The following is a 20,857-nucleotide window of genomic DNA, read 5'->3' on the forward strand; positions in this document are numbered from 1 at the left end:
CTCTATCGGTAAATATAAGCTAAGTACTGGGAATGTGCGTAGGTATCACGTTTAAAAATAACGAAAGGTACGCCATGTTATAGCTCATTATAATATTAATATTTCGATTTCGAAAATCAGACGCAGAGTGCTTTGTGCATTTATCTTATCGCAAAAGCTATTGGAATAAGCGTTTGTAGATTTTAGGGTAGACGAAATTTCCCTGTATTAAATTATTAACTAGCCCGACTGAATCGGGAGTATTCAAATTTAAAACGCTGTAATATGCTGGTGTCAAAAAAAAAACAAAAAAAACGCTGTAATATTTCAGCATGGAATAATTCTCAACAATTTTAAATAATAATCTGACTTAATAATTAAAGCTGAAAAAGCTTTAAAACATCTAAATAATTAAAGATAATTTTACAGACTTTCATTTCCTGTATAGAAACTATATGCATCATAATGAAAACACTACCAAGAAAATACTTCATACGATTTTCAAACTAGAACTCTTTGACCTATACCAAGAATGTATTTATTTATACCCAGGGAGAATGAATATGTCGAGATTATTTTTAGCGTTTCTCTAATACCACCCTTTGGGGCCCCCGGTATGCTCCTCCGCTTTAATAAAATCAAATAATACTGCAATCTCATTGGTTCTAAAAAATTACGTTTTACGACGCGATTAACGCTGCAGCGAAGACGCAAAAAATAAGACCGCCTCCTTTCCCCCCCCCCCCCCCCCTAGCGTGACGGGGTTAGGGCTCAACGAGTCCGTCGATAGTCTCGACATATTCATTCTCCCTGAGTATAAATAAATGCATTCTTGCCTATACGGTTAATTGTAAAATTCCACGAAATTCCAGATATGTAGTGTAGGAACACTGACGATAGTTGTGTCTGAAAACGAAAACCCAACGAGATAATTCGTTCTTTTCTCCGGACAGAACGCGATGTCCATCCGTTTTGCCCCCGTAATTGACCGCTACTTCCTTCCGGGAGACCCGGAAACGATGGTCCGCAAAGGGAAGATCCACCCCGTGCCATTCATGACGGGACTCACCAGGGACGAGGTCTCAGTTTGGATGAGCCACTGTAAGTTCCACTGAAAACTTTCTCAAACTATATAAACGTTAAACGCCAAGGCTTACTCGTGTCCAGGTTCAAACTTGATTAAAATGTATTATAAGCAGAGAGAGTAAAACTTTCTTATTCAAACGTTAGATCAACATTCGGGGCGTGTTAGGTGACATAGGCGTCGCGCGTTTTAATTTTTGGCACATTTCCCCAGACAGCAATCCGTCTTCGGTGAAGTTGACGAAACAGAAAGTTAAGAAGTACTTGCAGCATCTGCTGTCGGAGAACTGCAGCAGTAGCGAGGCCAATTTGGAAGCCGTCGTCCACGCCGTTTACACCGAGTACACGAGGAAAAAAATCATCATTGATCAAGCTAATTCTTCCGGAAAACCAATCGGGGCTCTCATCCTGGCTGAGGTAAGCGACGAGCTCCCTCGAAAGCCCCAAATTTACAGCGACCACCCCCGTTGACCACCCTGTTCCCTTTCAATCGAGAATTCGGGTCACGGGTCTCGAGACCTCTCTCTGGCCGCCGTATTGAACCAGTCGATGACGCTTCCTATTCCCAAGGGGAACTATTGGATTTTAAACTGGCACTCAATACCCGGTGTTACCGAAGTTCAAATCACTTCAATTTATGGCAGTTTTGTAAATTGCGTACCTCGAGCGTCATACGTTGGTTACGGTTTGTGGCTCAGTCTTCACTTTTAAATATTTTAAAGGGGAACGGCCAAGCTTTTCCAAATATGGCCTTATTTGCATATCAAAAGATCAACAAGACGCTCAATATACTTACACGTACCTTTTTTTGTCTTGAAAAAATATCTTTTGGCCCAAAAAGTTGAAACGAAAAATAACGCCAGGTGTTTGGGTTTGAATTTTCGCCGCCATCTTAAGGCGTATCGCCAGCGCCAGCAGTACCTTAGTGAGCGATTTGCGAACTATCCTAACTTTTAAAATCACCCAATTTAGGCTTAGGTCTCGTATAACTGGAACGCCCCGCGCGTGAAAAACAAATTTTTCGCGTCTTCAGCAGCGCGCGCTTTTACGTTGTTTTTCTGTTTCACCGATTTCTCACCAGGTGTCGCGGCGGACGCGCGCTTTTCGATTTCCCGAAATTTCTTTATTTTATTAAAAATTAACCACTCAATATTTTTTATGCGGTTTTCGCCATAAATTTTAGTTTTTAATGAGCTATAGGGCTATCTAACTGGTTAAAGCTTGACTGTTCCCCTTTAAATATTTGAAGTTGTTGAGTCCCATTTTCATGACCGCTGGTAGAGGATAAAAATACTTAAAATCCGCTCCTATAGCTGCAAGAATTTTCATTTTCCACGTCAATCTGTTTCAAAGAGATAATTTCCGCTTCCGCTTGGAAAATCAGCGAAATTGGAAATTATCCACAACTAGTAACAAGCCTCATTTTCAAGCTTGTAGCTGAAGCGGTTATTGATGTTTTTTACGCTCTACTGACGAGCGTGCAAATGAGGTTTATCCAAAATGTCCAGAGTTTCTACAGTAATTTCAATAGGACCAAACAGCGTCGACGCAAAAAGTACACGTTAGACCTAACGGCAGGTTTTCACTAAGGCAAAAACGCCACGAAGGCGGGTTTCGATAAAACGAATCTCCATTAGGTCTAATACTTTTTTTGGCCTAGACGTTCACCGTGACGACGTTTTAGCCCTAGTGAAAACCAGTATTTAGTCTAATTACGAAATATAACGTCTAAAGGCTGTTGAAAATTGCAATAAAAATTTCGGTATGGAAATGTTGCGTCTCTTTCAACCAATCCTACCTTTCCACAATAGGCGCTTAAATAAAACATCTTCCCAGAAATTGCCAAGAAGTAATATTTCCGACAGCCAGGACTCATAAGTTACTATTTATATAGTGCTTGTTGAAATATTAGAAAGCTGGAAACTTTCTCAAACGTATCATCGGTTTTTTGCTAAGCCTTAACATGCCAAAAAAGTTATCTGGTTAAAAGGAAACACTTGTTGCATACTGTACTGCAAATGTAATGTTTAGTTCTAAAGGAATGAGTTTTCATCTTTTTCCAAAAGATAATTTTATACGAAATGAATTAACTCTGCCTCCATGAGTAGCTTTAAAATTTCCCGCTTTATAAAAATATTACATATAATTTTAATTATTTATACCATAAGAGGATGATAATAATAAAAATATTACCTTCTTATACTTAGTTTTAGTAACATTATATATTTTACCTTAAAATAAATTATAGAAAATTAACATTAGTATGTTGCTTATACACGTGAGCCGACGCGTTTCTTATCTGACGCAAAATTCTCATGAGGGCAAAAACGCTTCTCAAATTGGCTTAAATATGACTTTTTGGCTAGCCATTCTAACCGTTTAACCGACCGACCGGAAATAGCTCCTTCCCAGATGAATTTGGAGAGGGGAGTAGAAACCGAGTAACTTTTATTGAAGCGTCCATTGCGTTTCTCAGAAAGAAAGAACACTGCTTCCGCAAAATATACAGGGTGTTTCAAAAGGTTATGCAAAAATTTGAAGGGGTTGTAGGGGGTGAGTTGAGAAGTATATGTCGGTTTTTTCCCCATTTACCTACGATGAGTTAAAAGAGTGCCAGAGAGCTTCAAAGTGTGGCCTACTAGCCCCTGGAAGTAGGTTGCAACAAGCGCAAAACCAAGCAGAAGGGACTTTAAATACTGTTTAAGTTTACTTTTTTACGCTGGTTCACAAAGTCCTTTTTTACCTATCACACGAACCCAAACCTTAATGTTCGCGTTTCCCCGCTGTTTGGTAATTGCGCTCGTTGCAGCCTACTTCCAGCACACTTTGGAGCTCTCTGGCGCTCTTTTAACTCATCGTAGGAAAATGAAAAAAAAAACAGGCATACTTCTCAACTCACCCCCTACACCTCCTTCAATTCATAACCTTTTGAAACCCTCTGTATAGTGAAAACCACTCTTTAACCCTTTGATATATAGCTATGTTTTTTTTTTGTCAAGAACCTCCCCCCATTCCTACAACGAGATTTAAACATTACGCCGATGAAATCTATAATGGAAGTTTGGCCGGCCCATTGTGTATGAACCCGTATAAATTCCATTATTCGGGGCACCTTTTAAATTGCGTTTTGACAAAACAGATCATATCGGACGTGGGCCTGAAAGCTCCCGGAGTTCAACTCGCTAAACTGATCTCCAAGCATTCCAGCCAACCCGTCTACATGTACGAATTTGTTTACTCCAGTTCGGACGACATCAGCATACAAAATACCAGCTGGGTCGGTAAGTAACCGCGTCTCTTTTACGCAATCTCTCTTTTCCTTCTCCAGTCAGCGGACAGTCTCGCTGGAAGGCCGCCAAAACGAACAATGCCCGGCCGCCAATACTTTCAACTGGCCGAAGCGTGGATTAAATCTATAACGATCCATTAAAATGGACGGCGACGAATGAGCCCTAACAAAGCTCGGAGCCTCTCGCGTAAGCGAGACGAGAAGGGGAACGGAATGAATGATAGAAAAATATATATAAAAGGGGGAAATAAGAAATCAAAATAGAGCGTGACTGTCGAACGGGAATAGGAGAAAAAGAGGGAAAACCGAATTCTTCTCTCCTCTAGTCTCTAGATAAGGTGCGGTGCGGCGAGGGGAATATTGGGTAGGAACGGTGTCCCCCCTACAAAATAAAGTCCTAATCTCAGCGAAAATAAAGAGATTTTTTTATTTTCTTTCTTTGGTGATGGCGGAATATATAGGTTCGTATCACGAGAGCGAACTCCATTACATTTTCGGGCTGCCATATTTAGAATTGAAGAACACTTTCCGGCAACCGGAAGACGCCGAAATCAGCAAAAACATGATTCGAATGTGGACGGATTTCGCCAAATTCGGGTAAGAGACAGACACTCTCTCGAAGGGAATATAACCTCCGAGAAGACCCCGACACTTTCGGGGATTGCCACCGCAACAAACCACCGAGCTGTGCCGAAAATTTCAAAAACCATAGGAGGCGACTATTGGAAATCTTTTGGGGGCGATAGAAATATTAAAAATTGTATTCCTTTTAAGCCTATATTTTTTGATACGAAGATTGGCTACGCGCGAAATTTAAAAAGAGTGTAATTACCTTATTTCTGCCACCAGATATATCAGAAGGTGGGGCAATTAAGCTAGTAACGTTAAACATAAGTCGATTTTCCGATTGAGAATATGCCTTGGGCCATTTAAAGGACCATAGAATTATTTGAATTTTGAGGATGGGGCTACAGAATCACGTGTTTTGCGAAGGAGGAGCTAAGTGGCGCACCAGGAAGAAGAAGCAAATAAGTATGACCGACGCCTTCATAAAACGTTTTTTGCTTATCATTACCTAATAATGTTTTGGGATGCATCGGGCCCCCAGAAAAATTCCTGGGTGCGCCACTGGGGCTGACCATTCTGCGTAATCGGTATGTACGCTTTTCATTAAGAATAAGTAATCTCTGCGTAATCTACTAGTTCCAGGGGCTAGTAGGCCACACTTTGAAGCTCTCTGGCGCTCTTTTAACTCATCGTAGGAAAAGGGAAAAAACCCCTACAACTCCTTCAAATTTTTGCATAACCTTTTTATATGAGTTTTTCAATCACCCTGTATACGAATTTTTCAAACGATCCTGTGGACTTAAAATTTTAAATACAGAAGCGACTAAAGGTTTTACGCGTTTCCGGTTTCGACTTAGCGTTGTTCGTTGATGAAAATGATGAATCGGTTTTTCCAATAAGTGACGACCGTAATGATTTTTCCGAATGGATTGACCTAGGCTTCATATTATTTGAAATTCAATGCCCGTAACTATTTTATAGTACACAATTTTGATTGTCTGTTAATTAAATAACATCATTAATTAATTAATTAATTAATTAGTAAAAATACATTAATTTTCTGGATTTCTGACACCCATGAGGTTAAACAAACAACGCTAAGAAACCGTAGCTATTTTGAACCATAGGCTAGAGCCGAGTTTTGGGCCCGCTAAAAGGTGGCTGACCCAACCATTGAGTTGGGAATATTAATCTAGAGGTCCAATCAAAACGTCGGATTTCAGTATTTCGCGAAACAAGTTTTTAAAAAATAAGAATACTGCCGTCTGCTCCCAAATGATGAGAAAACTTTATCATTCTACCCGTGGCGCCGTCTATCTCTCAATGGTTCGTTCAAATAAGACGCGTTTGAGGCGCGCCGCAGGGGAGTTCACTTAGCCCAACGCTTTTCAACGTCATCCTCGGGGCCATCACGGACTCTTGCCCAGTGGGCGTTTTACACGGTGAGCACGCCGATGATCTGGCGCTCTGGGTCACTGGTCTTCATGCCGTCACTCTGCAGGAGCACTTACAGATTGCACTTGACAATATGGTGGAGTACTGTAGCGAATGGGGCCTCACTTTTCAACCGTCTAAGTGCAAATACATGGTCTTTTCCCGCAAACGAATCACGGCCTTTTACGATGACATCTACTTTTCACTCGGGACCTCTCCTTTGGCGAGGGTGGAACAATTTGTCTACCTCGGTGTTACCCTCGATCATAAACTGACCTGGCGCGCCCACATTGATGCCTTATATCAATCGTCCATGCAACGGCTAAATTTGTTGCGCGCGGTTTCTGGTACATGTTGGGGAGCCTCTCGCCGCGCCCTCAAGGTGTTGTATTTGCAGTTTATTCGCTCCCGGATCGATTATTCTAGCATCGTCTATAACTCCGCGGCTGCCACCCACTTACGGCGCTTGGACCGTCTCCAAAATGCTGCGCTTCGTGTCATCTTGGGTGTTCCCAAGTCGACGAGTATTAAGTTAATGGAAGCTGAAGCGGCGATCATCTCGCTTTCCCACCGTAGAGATCTGCTGGGTATGCAGTTTGTCAACCTGGCCGCAGCCGCCGATGCTCCCGACTACTACAGGCGCTACATAACTGGCTCGGTGGCCACTCTCAGTCACTTTGAACACTTCTGGACGATACATAATACTCCAACGATTCTCAAATACTGGCGTCAACTTGTCACTCTTAATCTTGACTGGCTTCATGATTTGGTTCCTTCCCCCAGCCCTATTTCCCTTCCTTCTTGGACCCCTGTCCAGGCGGACGTCAACTGTCGCTGGCTGCGCTCCTCAAAGTCAGAGTTCTCGGATGTCGAGTTGCGCCAGCTCTTCTTTTACGAACTCCATGCCATGGCCGGCGATTCCGTGGTCATATATACCGACGGCTCCCTCCAGGACGTATCCAGCTGTGCCGGCGCCAGCTTCTGCATTCCTGATCGCGATGTCGCTCGTCCGTTCGTTGTGCATCCGGGCCACCCGATTAACACGGTGGAGCTCTTTGCCATTAATCAAGCGGTGGCTTTCGCTCGCAGTGAAGGTCTCCGGAACATAGTCGTATGCTCCGACTCCCAATCGGCCTTGGCTATGATTTTGGGGGACGGCCCTGACCCTCAAGTGCTACGTTTCCGGAGCCTCTGTCACGGTTACTCCGGGCGTGTTAAACTATTGTGGTGTCCGGCTCATTCCGGTATCCCAGGGAACGAGATGGCGGACAATGTGGCACAGTAGCGGCTATCGACCATCCTGCGCGGCCGATGGTTTTTTGCCTCGCACCAAAAGCTACCTTAAAACACGGGTTTCGGTTCTGGTTACGGACTCTTGGCAGGTTTCATGGAACCACTTTGTTTCGGCTCGGGGCGTCGGGTGGTACAAGACTGATCCGTCACGGGACCGTATTGCGGGTCTTCGGTTGCCACGTTGGCAAGACTCGTTAGTAGCACGTGTTAACTGTGACCGGCTTCCAACTGCGGCGGTGCTTTTCCGTTTTCGCTTAAGAACGTCTTCGGTGTGTCGCTCCGGTCAGTGCGCGGCGATAGAGACGCTTCACCACATTCTTTTTGAATGTCGGGCGGCTAGCGGTCCCCGCCATTCGTTTTTGGCAGTTGACTTTCTCCACTCTGTATCGGGTCTCCGTATGGCCTTTTCTCGAGGTTTACTACCAGGTTTAGTGCTCCCTGGTACTACCGATTATTTCGGACGTGTGTAATCTGCTCGGCTCCGTTGGCATTCGTTAACTTTGCCGGGTACAATAGTTTTGTTTTTGGTTTGTGTATTTATCTTCTTATCGCTGTTTGTATATACTTTCAATTTGTAGTCTAATTCTGTACGATGCACATGGTGTGAAGGCCTCCGCTGCCATATACACCAATAAAGTCTTTCTTATTTTTGAAAAAAAAAGACGCGTTTTCCGGCAAAAAGATTTTTTTTTCAAAAATAATGGATGGCGCCACGGGTCATATGATAACGTTTTATCGTCATTTTAGAGGAGACGACACATTCGTAATTTTCAAAAACTTGTTTCGCGGGGAGCAGATTTGATTGGATCTCTAGATTAATATTCCCAACTCAATGGTCGGGTTATCGATATCGAAGTTTTTGGCGGTTCGGGTCGGGTTGGATTTAATTTTATAATTTTGTTTTCTGGTCGGGTCGGGTCGGGCTTTTTATATATTAGTGATCAGGCCTTCAAGTTTCTATTTTATTCGAAACAGCAAATCTCTACATACAGAAAGCGAATCATTATCACGTGTTAATCATACTCTTGGCACGTTCACTCATTTTTAACCGTTTCTCAAAGAGCTCCAAGCTCCATCTACTGACAAAATTGAAATCTGGGAGGCCGCTCTAGCATTTAAAACAAGCGTATACTATAAACATAAAAAGTTTTTCGGGTCGGGCCGGTTTTCAATTTTATCGGGCCTGTTCGGGTCGGGTTTAAAATTTTAAAAATTTTCTCGGGCTGGGCCGGTTTACAACTGTGGCGGACCGGGTTTTCGAAATGGATAATTTTGGCGAGCCGGGTCGGGTTGAGTTTCAATTTTGTATTTTTTAATCGGGTCGGCTTTAAAACTATCCGGGACTCATCACTACAATAGGTTCCTCCTTACCAAAGTACTTTTTAAGGGGAACGTAATGGTACCAAAAATATTCGCCGCAAATAATTAATTTTAAAGATATAAAAACCGAACCGTTCGTTGCGGTGCGTAGCGTTCAATCCGCCGCAAACAGTGCTCGCCAGCGTTGCCAGATATAAAATCTGAAATTATCGTATCTAGGCCAAAAAATTATCGATTTTCCTGAAAAATTATCGCACATTTCTTTTTGGCGCTATATTTGAATTCATACATAAATGACTTGAACTGGAACTTGAACTTGATTTTTTGAAAACACCATAGGAGTTTTATTTCAGGGAATTAAACAAAATGCCTATTATCATTATTAACTAAACTTCATTGGTTTAAAAATGTATTAAAAAATGCATAAACTCGCACTCGGACTACGCAGCTAATTCGGCAGAAAATTTATATCATTAATTTTTAAGTAGAAGTTAAATAAATTAATAATAAAATTGAAATCGTTCGTAGGTTTTTCAAAAAAAAATTGAAAAATTATTGTACATTATCGTACGTTGAGGCAGAATTATAATGGTACGATATCGTACACCATGAAAATTATAGTACACCCTAAAAATTTCGATGAAATTATCGCACTGTGCGATAATTATCGTACGTCTGGCAACGCTGGACTGCTCGCCGTCGTAGCGTTTTTCCCTTTTGAAAACCTTTTGAAAATCAGAATTTTACTTCTTTATTTGTTGGAAAATATACGGGAGGAAAACGAACAAAACACATCTTTTCAGAAAGGACTAAAATGATGGTGGCCTTCTATACAGATAGGAAACATTTTACAAGCCGTATTCCCTGGTAGTAAAATTACATTTTTAGAAATGTCACTATAAGGATAGCGGTACCAACATGTCAAACAATCGCTTTTTTTCAAAGCGGGGGTATGGGGGTAAAGTCTCAAAACGGGGGTAGACGCCTCAAAGGGTGGTATTGGGGCAGAGCCCCCGAAACAAAAACAATGAAAAAGCCATCTGCTATTTTTCCCATTGCCGACGGAGAGCACTTCCATGGTAGTACCTTTTTTATTGCTTATACTTACAGCAGTGCTTCCACTTTGAGGGATTTTATCCCTTTTTAGGGATTTTCCGACCTAAAAGGGATTTTATTTTGGAAGAGAGGGAAAAAGGGAAAATTAAAGATTTTGGGAATTTTTCTAATTTTTGCTAGAAATATTTTGGTCTACTCAAATACCGCACCTCTAGATTTATTGGAATCCACGAATGAAATTAACTGGGATTCGGAAGTGTGTCATAGATTTTAAAATATATTTAAGAAATATTTTTCTTTAAATAAGGCCTAAATATTATAAATCTTATTGTTTTAGTTTAAAAATTGTGAAAGGGATAAAAAGGGATTTATTAGAACCGACCGAGGGATAAATGAGATTGTCCAAGTGGAAGCACTGACTTACAGGTAAGCTTGTAGGGGTTTGTTTTTTGTTTGGATACTTTAGCCCATACTGAACATTTCGGTGTCAAAATTATTTTGCGGAAATGAAATTACGCGGAAATATTAAATTTTTTAAATTAACGTTTTCTAACCCATTTTCCGTTTGTGGTATGGTAGGATACACGAAATATAGCGATTTTCCGTTTGTGGGGACAAAATATATTCTATTTTTCTTCGTAATATGTCCTCTAGGTCGCGATTCTAGACGGCCCACCGTGATTAGCGGGAATGAGGTTGGGGTGGCGCGGAATGCCCCGCACTTAATTAGGTATTCGTCGAAACCTTTTTACACTCGTCGTGTGTTCGGTGATAGCCTGATAGGTACTTTACCGAAATTTGCAGAGGGGCACGTGGGCAGAGTAACAAAATTTTGCAGAAGAGAGTAACTAGTTTGGTATTTTTCTGCTTGTCGTTTTTAGTATAATTTCAAATAACTATAACTTTATAAATGATGCTTTGCGGCGAACAGTTTTCGCACTACTTGCTTATTGTTCCAAATTACCGAAACCGTACTGAAAAAAAATTGTAAACTGGAAATATGTTTTCAATCCGATGAGCGTTAGAAATAGTGTTGTTAATTTTCCGGAAAAATAAAATGCGGAACGGAAAAATAAAAAATTTAAACATAAATTACTTTTTAAGGGTTTTTAATGTTTTTAACTTTTATCGATATAAAATGTCTAATATCAGTAAACACACTACAGAACATTAATAGTGTTACATTGTTAATCAGTTTAAACTAGTCTAGAGGTTTAGTTTTACTCTTAAATTCGAAAAAATGAGGCGAAAATTCCACTTTATTTAAATTTGCAAACAATATATTAGACCATGAATTTATTAATTATTCATTATTAGACTAATCATGGAATGAAACCTTTTTTTTAATTTTTTTCGGGGAATTTTTTGAAAAAAAGGCGTCGGTCATTTTCCGGAAAATTTTCCGACTTACAACACTAGTTAGAAATAAATCGACCGCTATTTTTGGCTTGAAAAATTACTTTGCGAGATGATTTTTGTGCATTTAAGATTAGGAACTAAGATAAGTAGAGACGATTTTTAGCTTGTGATGCCAGAACCACCGTGAAAGGGAAATTTCATTTTCGCGGTGTTAAAATTTTCCTTTTCGGATCAAAAATTCCCTAGCTTGTGGCACCTAGGAGGATTCAAGTGTACCTGGAGAAGAAATTTGTTTTCCCCCGACCAATGCCTCGCGGCTCGGCTACAGCTGTCGCCTGGTGTGTCAAATACTTGGACATAACGTTTTTAGCGCCACCTACAAAACTTCAAAGTAAGCTAAGAGTTACCAAAACATTTATCTGCTAGACAGTATTTCGAACTTTAACGGTTTTTAGCTTAGGCCACGTCGAAGAAATTTGCCCGAAAACTATATAATTATGGGGAAATATTGTTGCTTTGACAACTGTCGTAGCGATTCTAGGTGCCATAAAAATATAATTTTTTATCCAGTTCCTAAGCCAAACACGTGGTCATAGTTCACATTTTCCCCACTAGATGGCTCCGTTGTAGTTTTATGTCCCAGAATTCTTCTCCAGGTACACTTGAATCCTCCTAGGTGGCACTGGGTGAAAACTCGGAACAACTCCTTCTGCGTTGAGTTTGCAAGTTCTCTCCCCACTGGTTTAAGGGGTTTTCCCCCGAGTTCTTCGGTTTCCCCTTCCATAAAAACTTGTCAAGGTTAACGGTAATAGTTAGTGTAGGGAGCTGTTGGCTCGATCTCGTGGCATGCAGGGCTTGCCACCACCCTCCTACGCATTGTAACCCGGCCACCTGAATTAAGGGCTTCAAAAGTCGCATGATGACTTAGGCCTAAGGTGATGCCTTGGGTATTAGCCTAGCTGATGATTATTATTATTATTAACCCGAGAAATAATCATATTTACATAAAAATATACACAAGTAACCCTTGGAAAATAGATTTCATTGTTTTCAAAATAATTATCACAGTAAGCCCTTTAGTATAGAAAATAAAGCGCCATCTATATTTTCAATATCGAATTATATTCCCATAAATAATCTCTAATTCGCGACCGAAACGAGTCTAAGTGGCGTAACGGCGCTAGCTTCTCCGAGGTTGCACCTAGAATCTAGCGTCCGCTACACACAAATTAAATAGTCCAAGAGCCCATGACAAAATAAGCATGTGATAAGGTACACGATGGGTCAAGGTATTTTTTAATTAGGTTAGGGATTTGTAACAAAAACTGTTTGTCTTAAGGGTCAAAATGGGGGTTTCCGGAAATACGAACCACGTGACGTCACTTCCGGTGACCTTGAAAATTGATATGACCAAATATCAATATATCGCTATATTAACCTTCAAATCTGAACCAAGAGGCGTTTAAGATTAAAAAAGTAATTTCGAGCCCCTCCCAAATTTACATGTATAAAGACAAAATTACTTTTTTGTCTTATACGCCTCTTGAAAGTCCCTTTAAATTAAACTTTTATTTCGGATTAGGTATAGTGTGTATTCTTGTGACGTATTAGTCTAAGCCACGCCTTATACGATTGACGTTTGATGACGATGAACGAGCAAATTTTTTTATCGCGAGTTGTGCCGGTGGCCATTTTGTCTAACATAATTTTGGAAGTTTAGTTTAACTGGTTATTTAAATTAATTAAAAAAATTAATAGCACCACGATTAGAGACTAGGAGTCTAGGAGATATCACAGACAATATGGCCGCTCGAGGTTTTTCAAACCGTTCCGATCCGAGATGGCGGTTTGGTCCTTACGTGGGAAATTCGAAATTGAGACTAAGCCCCGCCTCGTGCTAACACGCGCTAGGACTAGTTTTCAACGTATCACCAACAGTTGGATACTTTTCGCTTGTTCTGGAACAAAAGGTGTACACCTTTTACGCGAATTTAAATTATTCGCTTGTTTTGGTGGAAATACTTACTCTGCACTCAGGGCCGGATTAAGACTTTATGGGGCCGTAGGCCCAAGTTAATTTTGGTGCCCCCTAGGCGCTACCTCAATTTATAATTGAGAAATGGAAGGGAAATTAATTTTGCTGCCAGATTTAGTATGTCGTCATTAGCTAGACCCAAGGCTAGACGGCAGTTCGTCAGAGAATGTGACAATCAAACGTTTTTGGTTCATAGGGGTGGACGCATTTACTAAAATTACTCCGGAAAATATTTTGTGAAAAGCAAATGATTAAAGGTTTGTACTTTTATTTTTTTCGAACCCTCTTGGTGCCCCTTGTAGGCTTAGTGCCCTAGGCCCAGGCCTATTCGTTAATCCGGCCCTGTCTGCACTGTGAACTATTCGTCAAGGTCATAGTTTCTACCCGTCCCCAAAAACGAGATAACCTGATAAAATCGTCAGCTTATCCAGAATTTATCTGAAATGGCCACAGGCAGCCATTTTGGTGAAAGGTTTTTACCTCGACTCGAACTATTTGTCACCACAGAATAGGAATAAAATTAAATCATAGGGTTACTGTTCTAAGCGAAAAGTATCCGCCTAATAGCAGAAATGGGAAATTCGTTGAACCATGGTTGAACCACGGTCACTTCCTTTAAAGACAGCCCCAGTGGCGTAGCTAGGAACTCCGCCCCCCCCCCCCCCCCGAAAAACGACTCGGAGCCCTTTTAAATAGCACCGATTTTAGTCATAAACGTTTGCCTCCCGCCCTGTGGGTTCTGCGGGGGCGCTATTTATGCCACTGGACAGCCCCATCCGGAAAATATTCATTAAACGTTTCACAAAGAGATTTTTCGTTGAACAGAAACCCAACGCCGGACTTTGGAGCGGTGAACTTTACGTGGCAGCAATACTCTCCCGGTCAGCATAAATACGCTTCCATAGGCTCGACGATGGAGATGAAGAAGGTGTACAAAGAGAGACGGATGACCTTCTGGAACAGTTTCATCCCGCTTTTCACCGAGCACCCCATGTCACCCGTCGAACGACGCCAAGGCTCGTGCTCGACCCAACAACAACTCCTGTGTGTCACCATATTCTTGGCGACCTTGAGCGCCACTTGCTTGACTATCATCGCGTACTTGGTCTGCTCCCGACGGAAGCGGAAAGATGTCGGCCTTGTCATACAGGGAAGCCCTACTCTTGTTTGAGGGAATGGCGAGAGCTGGGGGGAGTGCGTTTTTAATTTGAACCATGACGTTACCGTTATATGGTATCATTTGGTTACAACATTTACCATCGAACTATATTAGCCAACCTAATATTGGGGTGAAAATAATAAAATTTCGAGACTTACATCAATTAGTTCAACATATCGGCAATAATTAACGATAATTCAATTTTAAATGTGTTTATATATTGTCACTCGTATGAAGACCGTACATAGTAATTAATAATTACTGTAAATGGGCTTTGTGAAAAATTTCCCATTTTTTGGTAAGCTTGCTAGAAAATTACCTGCAATATTATACCATTCTTGTAAAACAAAATCAGTGCCAAAAATTTAAATTAACGTGGTAAGGTAGCGTAATTAATATTTATACACAAGAGTAGCCTGAAGTTTAATAATATCAACATAAGGCTATAGCAACACTCAAAAATTTGCGAGCTTTTGTGCAGATCACACTAGGATTTCAATATTTGATAAATATTCGAATATATATGATTAAACTTCAGTATATTTTCTGTGATAGGAATCTAAAATGGTTTGTTTGCAAAATTTATAACTGAGAAATTGTGGAAAAAGACAAAAAGCTTATCTAAATATATCATCAATAAAATCATATCCAAAGGCTGAAAGGGGAAGATATATATTAAACGCTTTATATCATATCAAAAAATGAAAAATATTAGTTGATGGGGTGCTACATACATGAAAAGTCGCTAATTAACTAACAATGGGTTAAGTTAATTAAAATGTTTGGAAGATGTAAATAAGAGTGACATTATATAATTCCAACGAATATTTTTAGACTTGGATTATTTTTGACCTAAGATATTTCTTCCCTCAATTTACCCAAAAAATGTACATCTGTTGTAAGATTCATATACTGATAATTTAACTCATAGTTAAAATGATGTTCTTGTTGACCAATTTTCTTCCACAAAAAAATACATTTCAAGGAAATATGTACGTATATATTGTACAGTTGATATATTCAGACCCTTTATCCGGTTAAACAGATAATTATAATTAAAAGAAGTTTAGTTGTTGTTATTTTGAAATTAATTTGGTAATTTCAAAAGGTGTAAATGTTTTGCGTATTTATTCCGATAGTGACATATCAAATTGTTAAATAAATCTTTATTCTAAATCCTTCCATTCTCGACTCGTATGTAGAATAATATTGGAAATCAAAATTTTTGCGTCATAAACAGAAAATAACCTTTTTTCTGTACGCAATTAACTACCACATAGCTCTAATTACCCCCGACAAGCAATTGTAGTCAGCAAGTTGTCTCCACATGATTCTGGACATTCTCCATTTCGTAAGTTTCCCCCTGGCCCGAGATGTAATGACACAACGACCATGTGCTCTAGTGATTGAACCATCTTTAGGCAACGCATGGAGTTCTTTGCTGACAATTTCCTAAAATAATCACATTAAAATGAGATTTATATTTCTGAGAACTTTATTAGAATACGATCATTATCAAACAGAGAACAATTTAAGGAAAGGATGTTCTTATGAGGTTCTTGAAATGTTTTCAGATAAAAAGAGGGTGTTAAACAACATTAGGGGAACAAATCTGCCTTCACATTAGTATAAGCCACACAAGATATTGAGGGCCAATTTTTTTATTTATTACACATGCTATCTCGTGCGCATGAGTGGCATATAAAACTAAAGGGTGAATAATTTTAGTCCCCTAATGTAAGGCAAAGAATAACCGCATGATAAAAGTCACATATACGAAAGGGACAAATATCCGAGTTGTGCCAAAGCTTATTAACCCTTATTTTAAAGGGCCACACCGGTGTTTGAAAAAATTCCACTCAGATTTATATTCTGGAAACAAGCATGTGAAACTTCTTAAAAACAAATGCCAGTGTGTCTCTTTAAAAAAACCAAGAACTTAATTAGGTTACTGAGAATGTATGAATATACCAGGCTCAAGGTGGCGCTTTGATTATAATCAGGAATCCATACCTGTACTTGGAATACTTATCGCGGCAGATTTTCGTCACGATGTGGGTGACAGCGGGGAGCCTGCCCAAAGTGAATTTTGAATCTCATCAAAGCTGTCAGAGTAATCTTACCATATATGATACGGCAAGATGAGCATTTTAAGTAGAGGTAAGGATTCCTGTTATAATTAAGTATCATATGAAACAACTAATTAAAAAAACACAATAGCGGGATAGTAAGAAGTGTGTTTTGCACTTACTAAAGAAATTCAGTAGCGCTGAATATTGTTTAGTCAAAACCTTGAGCCTTTTGAATGGTCTACTCTTATATCCTCAGTAACCAAAATGAGTTATTTTGAAACCATCATTACAAAGAGTTAATTCAAAAACCACAATCATAATGAAAATCAGTAGTAATGTAATAAGAAAATGTAGTAAATCAACTACGAACTCATATCATTACAAAATGATCATAAAAAGAAAATTAATAATTTAAAACAGACAAATTCTAAAACCAGATGATGAAACCACACTAAGCTATTAAAAAAGGAAAGGAAATTCAATAAAGCAAGTGCTTAAGAAAAGAAATTAGAACAAGCACCAAGTGTCTGATTATATAATGAAGTTCACAGCACCTTTACATTTATCAATATTATATTCTACCTCTACTGAACAAAACCGAGCATATAGCTTAAAGCCAAATAATCCCAGTCTCCAGATATTGAGTGGACATTAAACTTTGCGGTAAGTTAAAAATAGCATATACTTGAAATTTTTTAGGTAGTATGTTGTTTTTTCTCATAGAATTCAGTTGAAGCCTAACTTTGGCATATTCTTTGATGGTTCTACGTCTCTTAGCATCTCTTTGCATTCTCCAATCAGTATAAAATTGGGATGACGTTCTTCTTTGAATTGGTGATTCAAATGGATTCATATTTTTCTGTAATTGATGGAATTTGAAATTTAGATCATAATAGCTTTATTTACATGATAGTTTGAGTTTGTATATATTCGATTTTGGTTGCCTGATTTCTCCAACATTCTATCATCGCGCTCAAAGAGATAGAAAACTTACAATATTTGGCATTTCCAGAGACTTGAAAACATGGCCAACTAAGCGAATAGCTTTATTGAAGCCACTCATATTGATCACGAAAATATTTGTTTTAAATATGTTAGTATTACACAGATACAAACAAAATAACAATTATCAACAAAAAACCATTAAAGTAACGTGAGAAAAAGCCAAGCGCGACTCATGTTCATTAATCAATATGCAATATTGCAACTGAATAAAGAGCAGACGACTCAAAATGCGTAATTTATCTAGCCAATCAAAACGTACAAAATACATTTTTTAATTTAATTTAACACGAAATATGACATTAAAAGATTTTAACTATTACTTCTAAATAAAATACAAACCACTTAAAAAAGCTTTGTTTAAAACTAAACTCACTTAAGATAATTAATCTATTTTATATCAGTAGTGACGTCATAACGCCTACCACAATTTTCTGGGGATCCGTATAAGACACGTGATCAAATTCGTCATCCCTTCTCTTTCCTTCGTGGCGATCTGCGGTAAGGATTCATTCTCCGTTCTTTGTAGAAAAATCTAGTAACATCTATAGTTGTAAGTTAAGATTTTAATAAATATTATTATTTTTGGGTTAATCTAAGGCTAGTCTTTTAATTGAAATTAATATTCGGCGTGTTTTAATCGAATTAATTTGGGTTTAAAAGGAAATTGAGAAGTGAGGTACCGGTGAACATGGCGTGGCGGCGCCATTGACATGTATTTTTCATTATACTTTCGGTTTTGAAATACGTTCTAACCCATCTTTCAAATTATTTTACTTATTTAAACGGCGGAATAGTTAGTTGTTATAACATTTTTATTAGGATCTTTCATTGTAAACAGTAGTATTTCTGAATTGCGATTACATTGTCTTGTAAAACAAGGTGGATCTTAGCGAGCCGCCATCTTAGAATTCCTCGATATACGTTCGATAAATCACGAATAAAGTGTTCCTATTTTTTTGCTTGTTGAGCCGGTAATTAGATACTCACGTTAAACTATCATATTTCTAATTAGATTCTCCTGTTTCTGAGATAAACCTAAACTAGATGTTGTAGAATTCAGTAGTTAGGGATGAGCACATTGACAATTTTCTTATTTAATTATCTTTCCAGGTTGCCTACCTGAAAAGCCAAGCTAAATAAACGATAAAGATGGGAAAAGAAAAGACTCATATTAACATCGTTGTCATTGGACACGTAGATTCTGGTAAATCTACGACCACTGGTCATTTGATCTACAAATGTGGTGGTATTGATAAAAGAACCATCGAAAAGTTCGAGAAGGAAGCCCAGGAAGTAAGTAGTGAATTTTTGCCTACTGAAAAGACAATTTTTTACCTACCATATGTTAAATTTTGGCGCCTCTTTACGTAGATGGGTAAAGGTTCCTTCAAATATGCCTGGGTGTTGGACAAACTAAAGGCTGAGAGAGAACGTGGTATTACCATTGATATCACTTTGTGGAAGTTTGAAACTCCAAAATACTACGTCACCGTTATTGATGCCCCTGGACATCGTGATTTCATCAAGAACATGATTACAGGAACATCCCAAGCTGATTGTGCCGTATTGATTGTAGCTGCTGGTACTGGTGAATTTGAAGCCGGTATCTCCAAGAACGGCCAAACTCGTGAACACGCTCTCTTGGCTTACACCCTGGGAGTAAAGCAAATGATTGTTGGAGTAAACAAGATGGATACTACTGAACCACCATACAATCAAGTATGTATACCATATGGTACTTTTTAGTCTTTCCCCTACTACAGTGATGAATAATGCACCATACCGATGTTGCTGTGGAAAAATTTCACCAAAAATTTAAATCTGAGAAACCTTGTATTAATATCTAGTGCACATGTGTAAATAATGGAACCTTCTTAACTTATGATATTTTTTTAATAAGGCTCGTTTTGAAGAAATCCAAAAGGAAGTTTCCACCTACATTAAGAAGATTGGATACAACCCAGCCACTGTTCCATTTGTTCCGATTTCTGGCTGGAACGGAGACAACATGTTAGAACAAAGTACCAACATGCCCTGGTTTAAGGGATGGACTTTGGAACGCAAAGGAGCCAAGGCTGATGGCAAGACCCTCTTGCAGGCTCTCGATGCCATGGAACCACCATCCAGGCCTTTGGACAAACCCCTTCGTTTACCTCTCCAGGATGTATACAAAATTGGAGGTAAATATTGTGAAACTGTTATCAGTCTAGTTGCAAAGTCTTAGTTTTTCTCACTCTTTCTCAGGTATCGGAACAGTGCCAGTAGGACGTGTTGAAACTGGTATTTTAAAGCCAGGCACTGTTGTCACCTTTGCTCCAGTGGCCATCACCACTGAAGTTAAATCTGTTGAAATGCACCATGAAGCTTTGACTGAAGCTGTTCCTGGTGACAATGTTGGTTTCAACGTAAAGAACGTTTCTGTTAAGGAATTGAGGAGAGGTTTCGTCTGTGGAGATAGCAAGGATAACGCACCAAAGGCTACTGAAGAATTCACTGCCCAGGTCATTGTCTTGAACCATCCTGGACAAATCGCCAATGGTTACACTCCAGTTCTTGATTGCCACACTGCTCATATTGCTTGCAAGTTCAGAGAAATCAAGGAAAAGTGCGATCGTCGTAGTGGCAAGAAATTGGAAGGTAGGAATATCTACCCAAAATTAATCTAGGCCTGTTAAAATGCCAGTAGTGGGTTTTACCCTTTTTAATCAAGCAAGAAATGTACTAAATAAATCTGGTTCTTTCTTTTCATTGCAGACAACCCCAAATTCCTAAAATCCGGGGATGCCGCCGTTATTGAGCTCGTTCCGAGCAAGCCCATGTGTGTGGAAGTCTTCACGGAATTCCCTCCCTTGGGTCGTTTTGCTGTCCGTGACATGAGGCAGACGGTAGCTGTAGGAGTAATCAAGGCGGTGAAGAGCAAAGATATGTCTGGTGGCAAGGTCACCAAAGCTGCTGAAAAGGCTCAAAAGAAGAAATAACTATCCGTGCTTGGCTCTAGGGAAGGCTTTATCAATATCAACGTTAAAGAAAATATTCAAAATGGACCTTCCGATGTTTTCGTTTCATTTCTGGCCTGTGGCAGGCGACACATTCTTGGTTGTTGTCGGGAGCAAGTTGCTTTCCTCGCCGCTTCAAAATTGAGGCAAAAATTTTGTTACTCCCTAGGCTGCCGGACTATTTTTTCAGTTTGTGTAATCCTCTTATTT

At 39.4% G+C, this 20,857-nt stretch overlaps 3 protein-coding genes across 4 annotated transcripts in view; 2 read left to right on the plus strand and 1 right to left on the minus strand.

Annotated features, from left to right (window-relative positions):
* Window positions 1-15,615, plus strand: part of LOC149936228 (fatty acyl-CoA hydrolase precursor, medium chain-like) — a 64,368-nt gene extending 48,753 nt beyond the window's left edge. The window contains exons 6-10 of the mRNA XM_090152973.1: window positions 933-1,080; window positions 1,277-1,479; window positions 4,202-4,343; window positions 4,813-4,948; window positions 14,241-15,615. Coding sequence (XP_090009099.1) covers window positions 933-1,080; window positions 1,277-1,479; window positions 4,202-4,343; window positions 4,813-4,948; window positions 14,241-14,586 — 975 coding nt within the window. The 3' untranslated portion in view covers window positions 14,587-15,615. The remainder of the gene's footprint in view (window positions 1-932; window positions 1,081-1,276; window positions 1,480-4,201; window positions 4,344-4,812; window positions 4,949-14,240) is intronic.
* Window positions 15,616-15,725: 110 nt separating this feature from the next.
* mRpS14 (mitochondrial ribosomal protein S14) lies at window positions 15,726-17,837 on the minus strand. Its single transcript, XM_090152974.1, has 3 exons — window positions 17,641-17,837; window positions 17,332-17,505; window positions 15,726-16,026 (listed from the first exon to the last, which is right to left on the minus strand). Exons 1-3 carry the CDS (start codon window positions 17,707-17,709, stop codon window positions 15,844-15,846), a joined length of 426 nt encoding a protein of 141 aa, XP_090009100.1. The 5' UTR covers window positions 17,710-17,837; the 3' UTR covers window positions 15,726-15,843.
* A 217-nt stretch (window positions 17,838-18,054) lies between these two features.
* LOC149936230 (elongation factor 1-alpha 1) lies at window positions 18,055-20,778 on the plus strand. 2 transcript variants are annotated; one of them, XM_090181577.1, is made up of 6 exons: window positions 18,055-18,149; window positions 18,762-18,944; window positions 19,023-19,370; window positions 19,552-19,831; window positions 19,896-20,288; window positions 20,406-20,778. In XM_090181577.1, exons 2-6 carry the CDS (start codon window positions 18,801-18,803, stop codon window positions 20,627-20,629), a joined length of 1,389 nt encoding a protein of 462 aa, XP_090037703.1. In that variant the 5' UTR covers window positions 18,055-18,149; window positions 18,762-18,800; the 3' UTR covers window positions 20,630-20,778. The 2 variants fall into 2 exon arrangements, with proteins under 2 accessions (XP_090037703.1, XP_090037704.1); XM_090181578.1 differs by having other exon boundaries at window positions 18,112-18,201.
* Window positions 20,779-20,857: the final 79 nt, after the last annotated feature.

Source organism: Leiobunum rupestre, chromosome 7 (assembly GCF_980474605.1).
Source record: "Leiobunum rupestre chromosome 7, qqLeiRupe1.1.hap1, whole genome shotgun sequence".
NCBI classification, from domain to species: Eukaryota; Metazoa; Arthropoda; class Arachnida; order Opiliones; family Sclerosomatidae; genus Leiobunum; species Leiobunum rupestre.

Excerpts from the sequence above, each read along its gene's own strand:
- mRpS14 (XM_090152974.1), bottom strand. The coding sequence starts at position 17,709 with ATGAGTGGCTTCAATAAAGCTATTCGCTTAGTTGGCCATGTTTTCAAG. Across the intron at positions 17,506-17,640 it reads CTCTGGAAATGCCAAATATT|AAAAATATGAATCCATTTGA; the intron begins GTAAGTTTTCTA and ends CATCAATTACAG. Across the intron at positions 16,027-17,331 it reads TACTACCTAAAAAATTTCAA|GAAATTGTCAGCAAAGAACT; the intron begins GTATATGCTATT and ends TGATTATTTTAG.
- LOC149936230 (XM_090181577.1), top strand. The coding sequence starts at position 18,801 with ATGGGAAAAGAAAAGACTCATATTAACATCGTTGTCATTGGACACGTA. Across the intron at positions 18,945-19,022 it reads TCGAGAAGGAAGCCCAGGAA|ATGGGTAAAGGTTCCTTCAA; the intron begins GTAAGTAGTGAA and ends CTCTTTACGTAG. Across the intron at positions 19,371-19,551 it reads CTGAACCACCATACAATCAA|GCTCGTTTTGAAGAAATCCA; the intron begins GTATGTATACCA and ends TTTTTTAATAAG.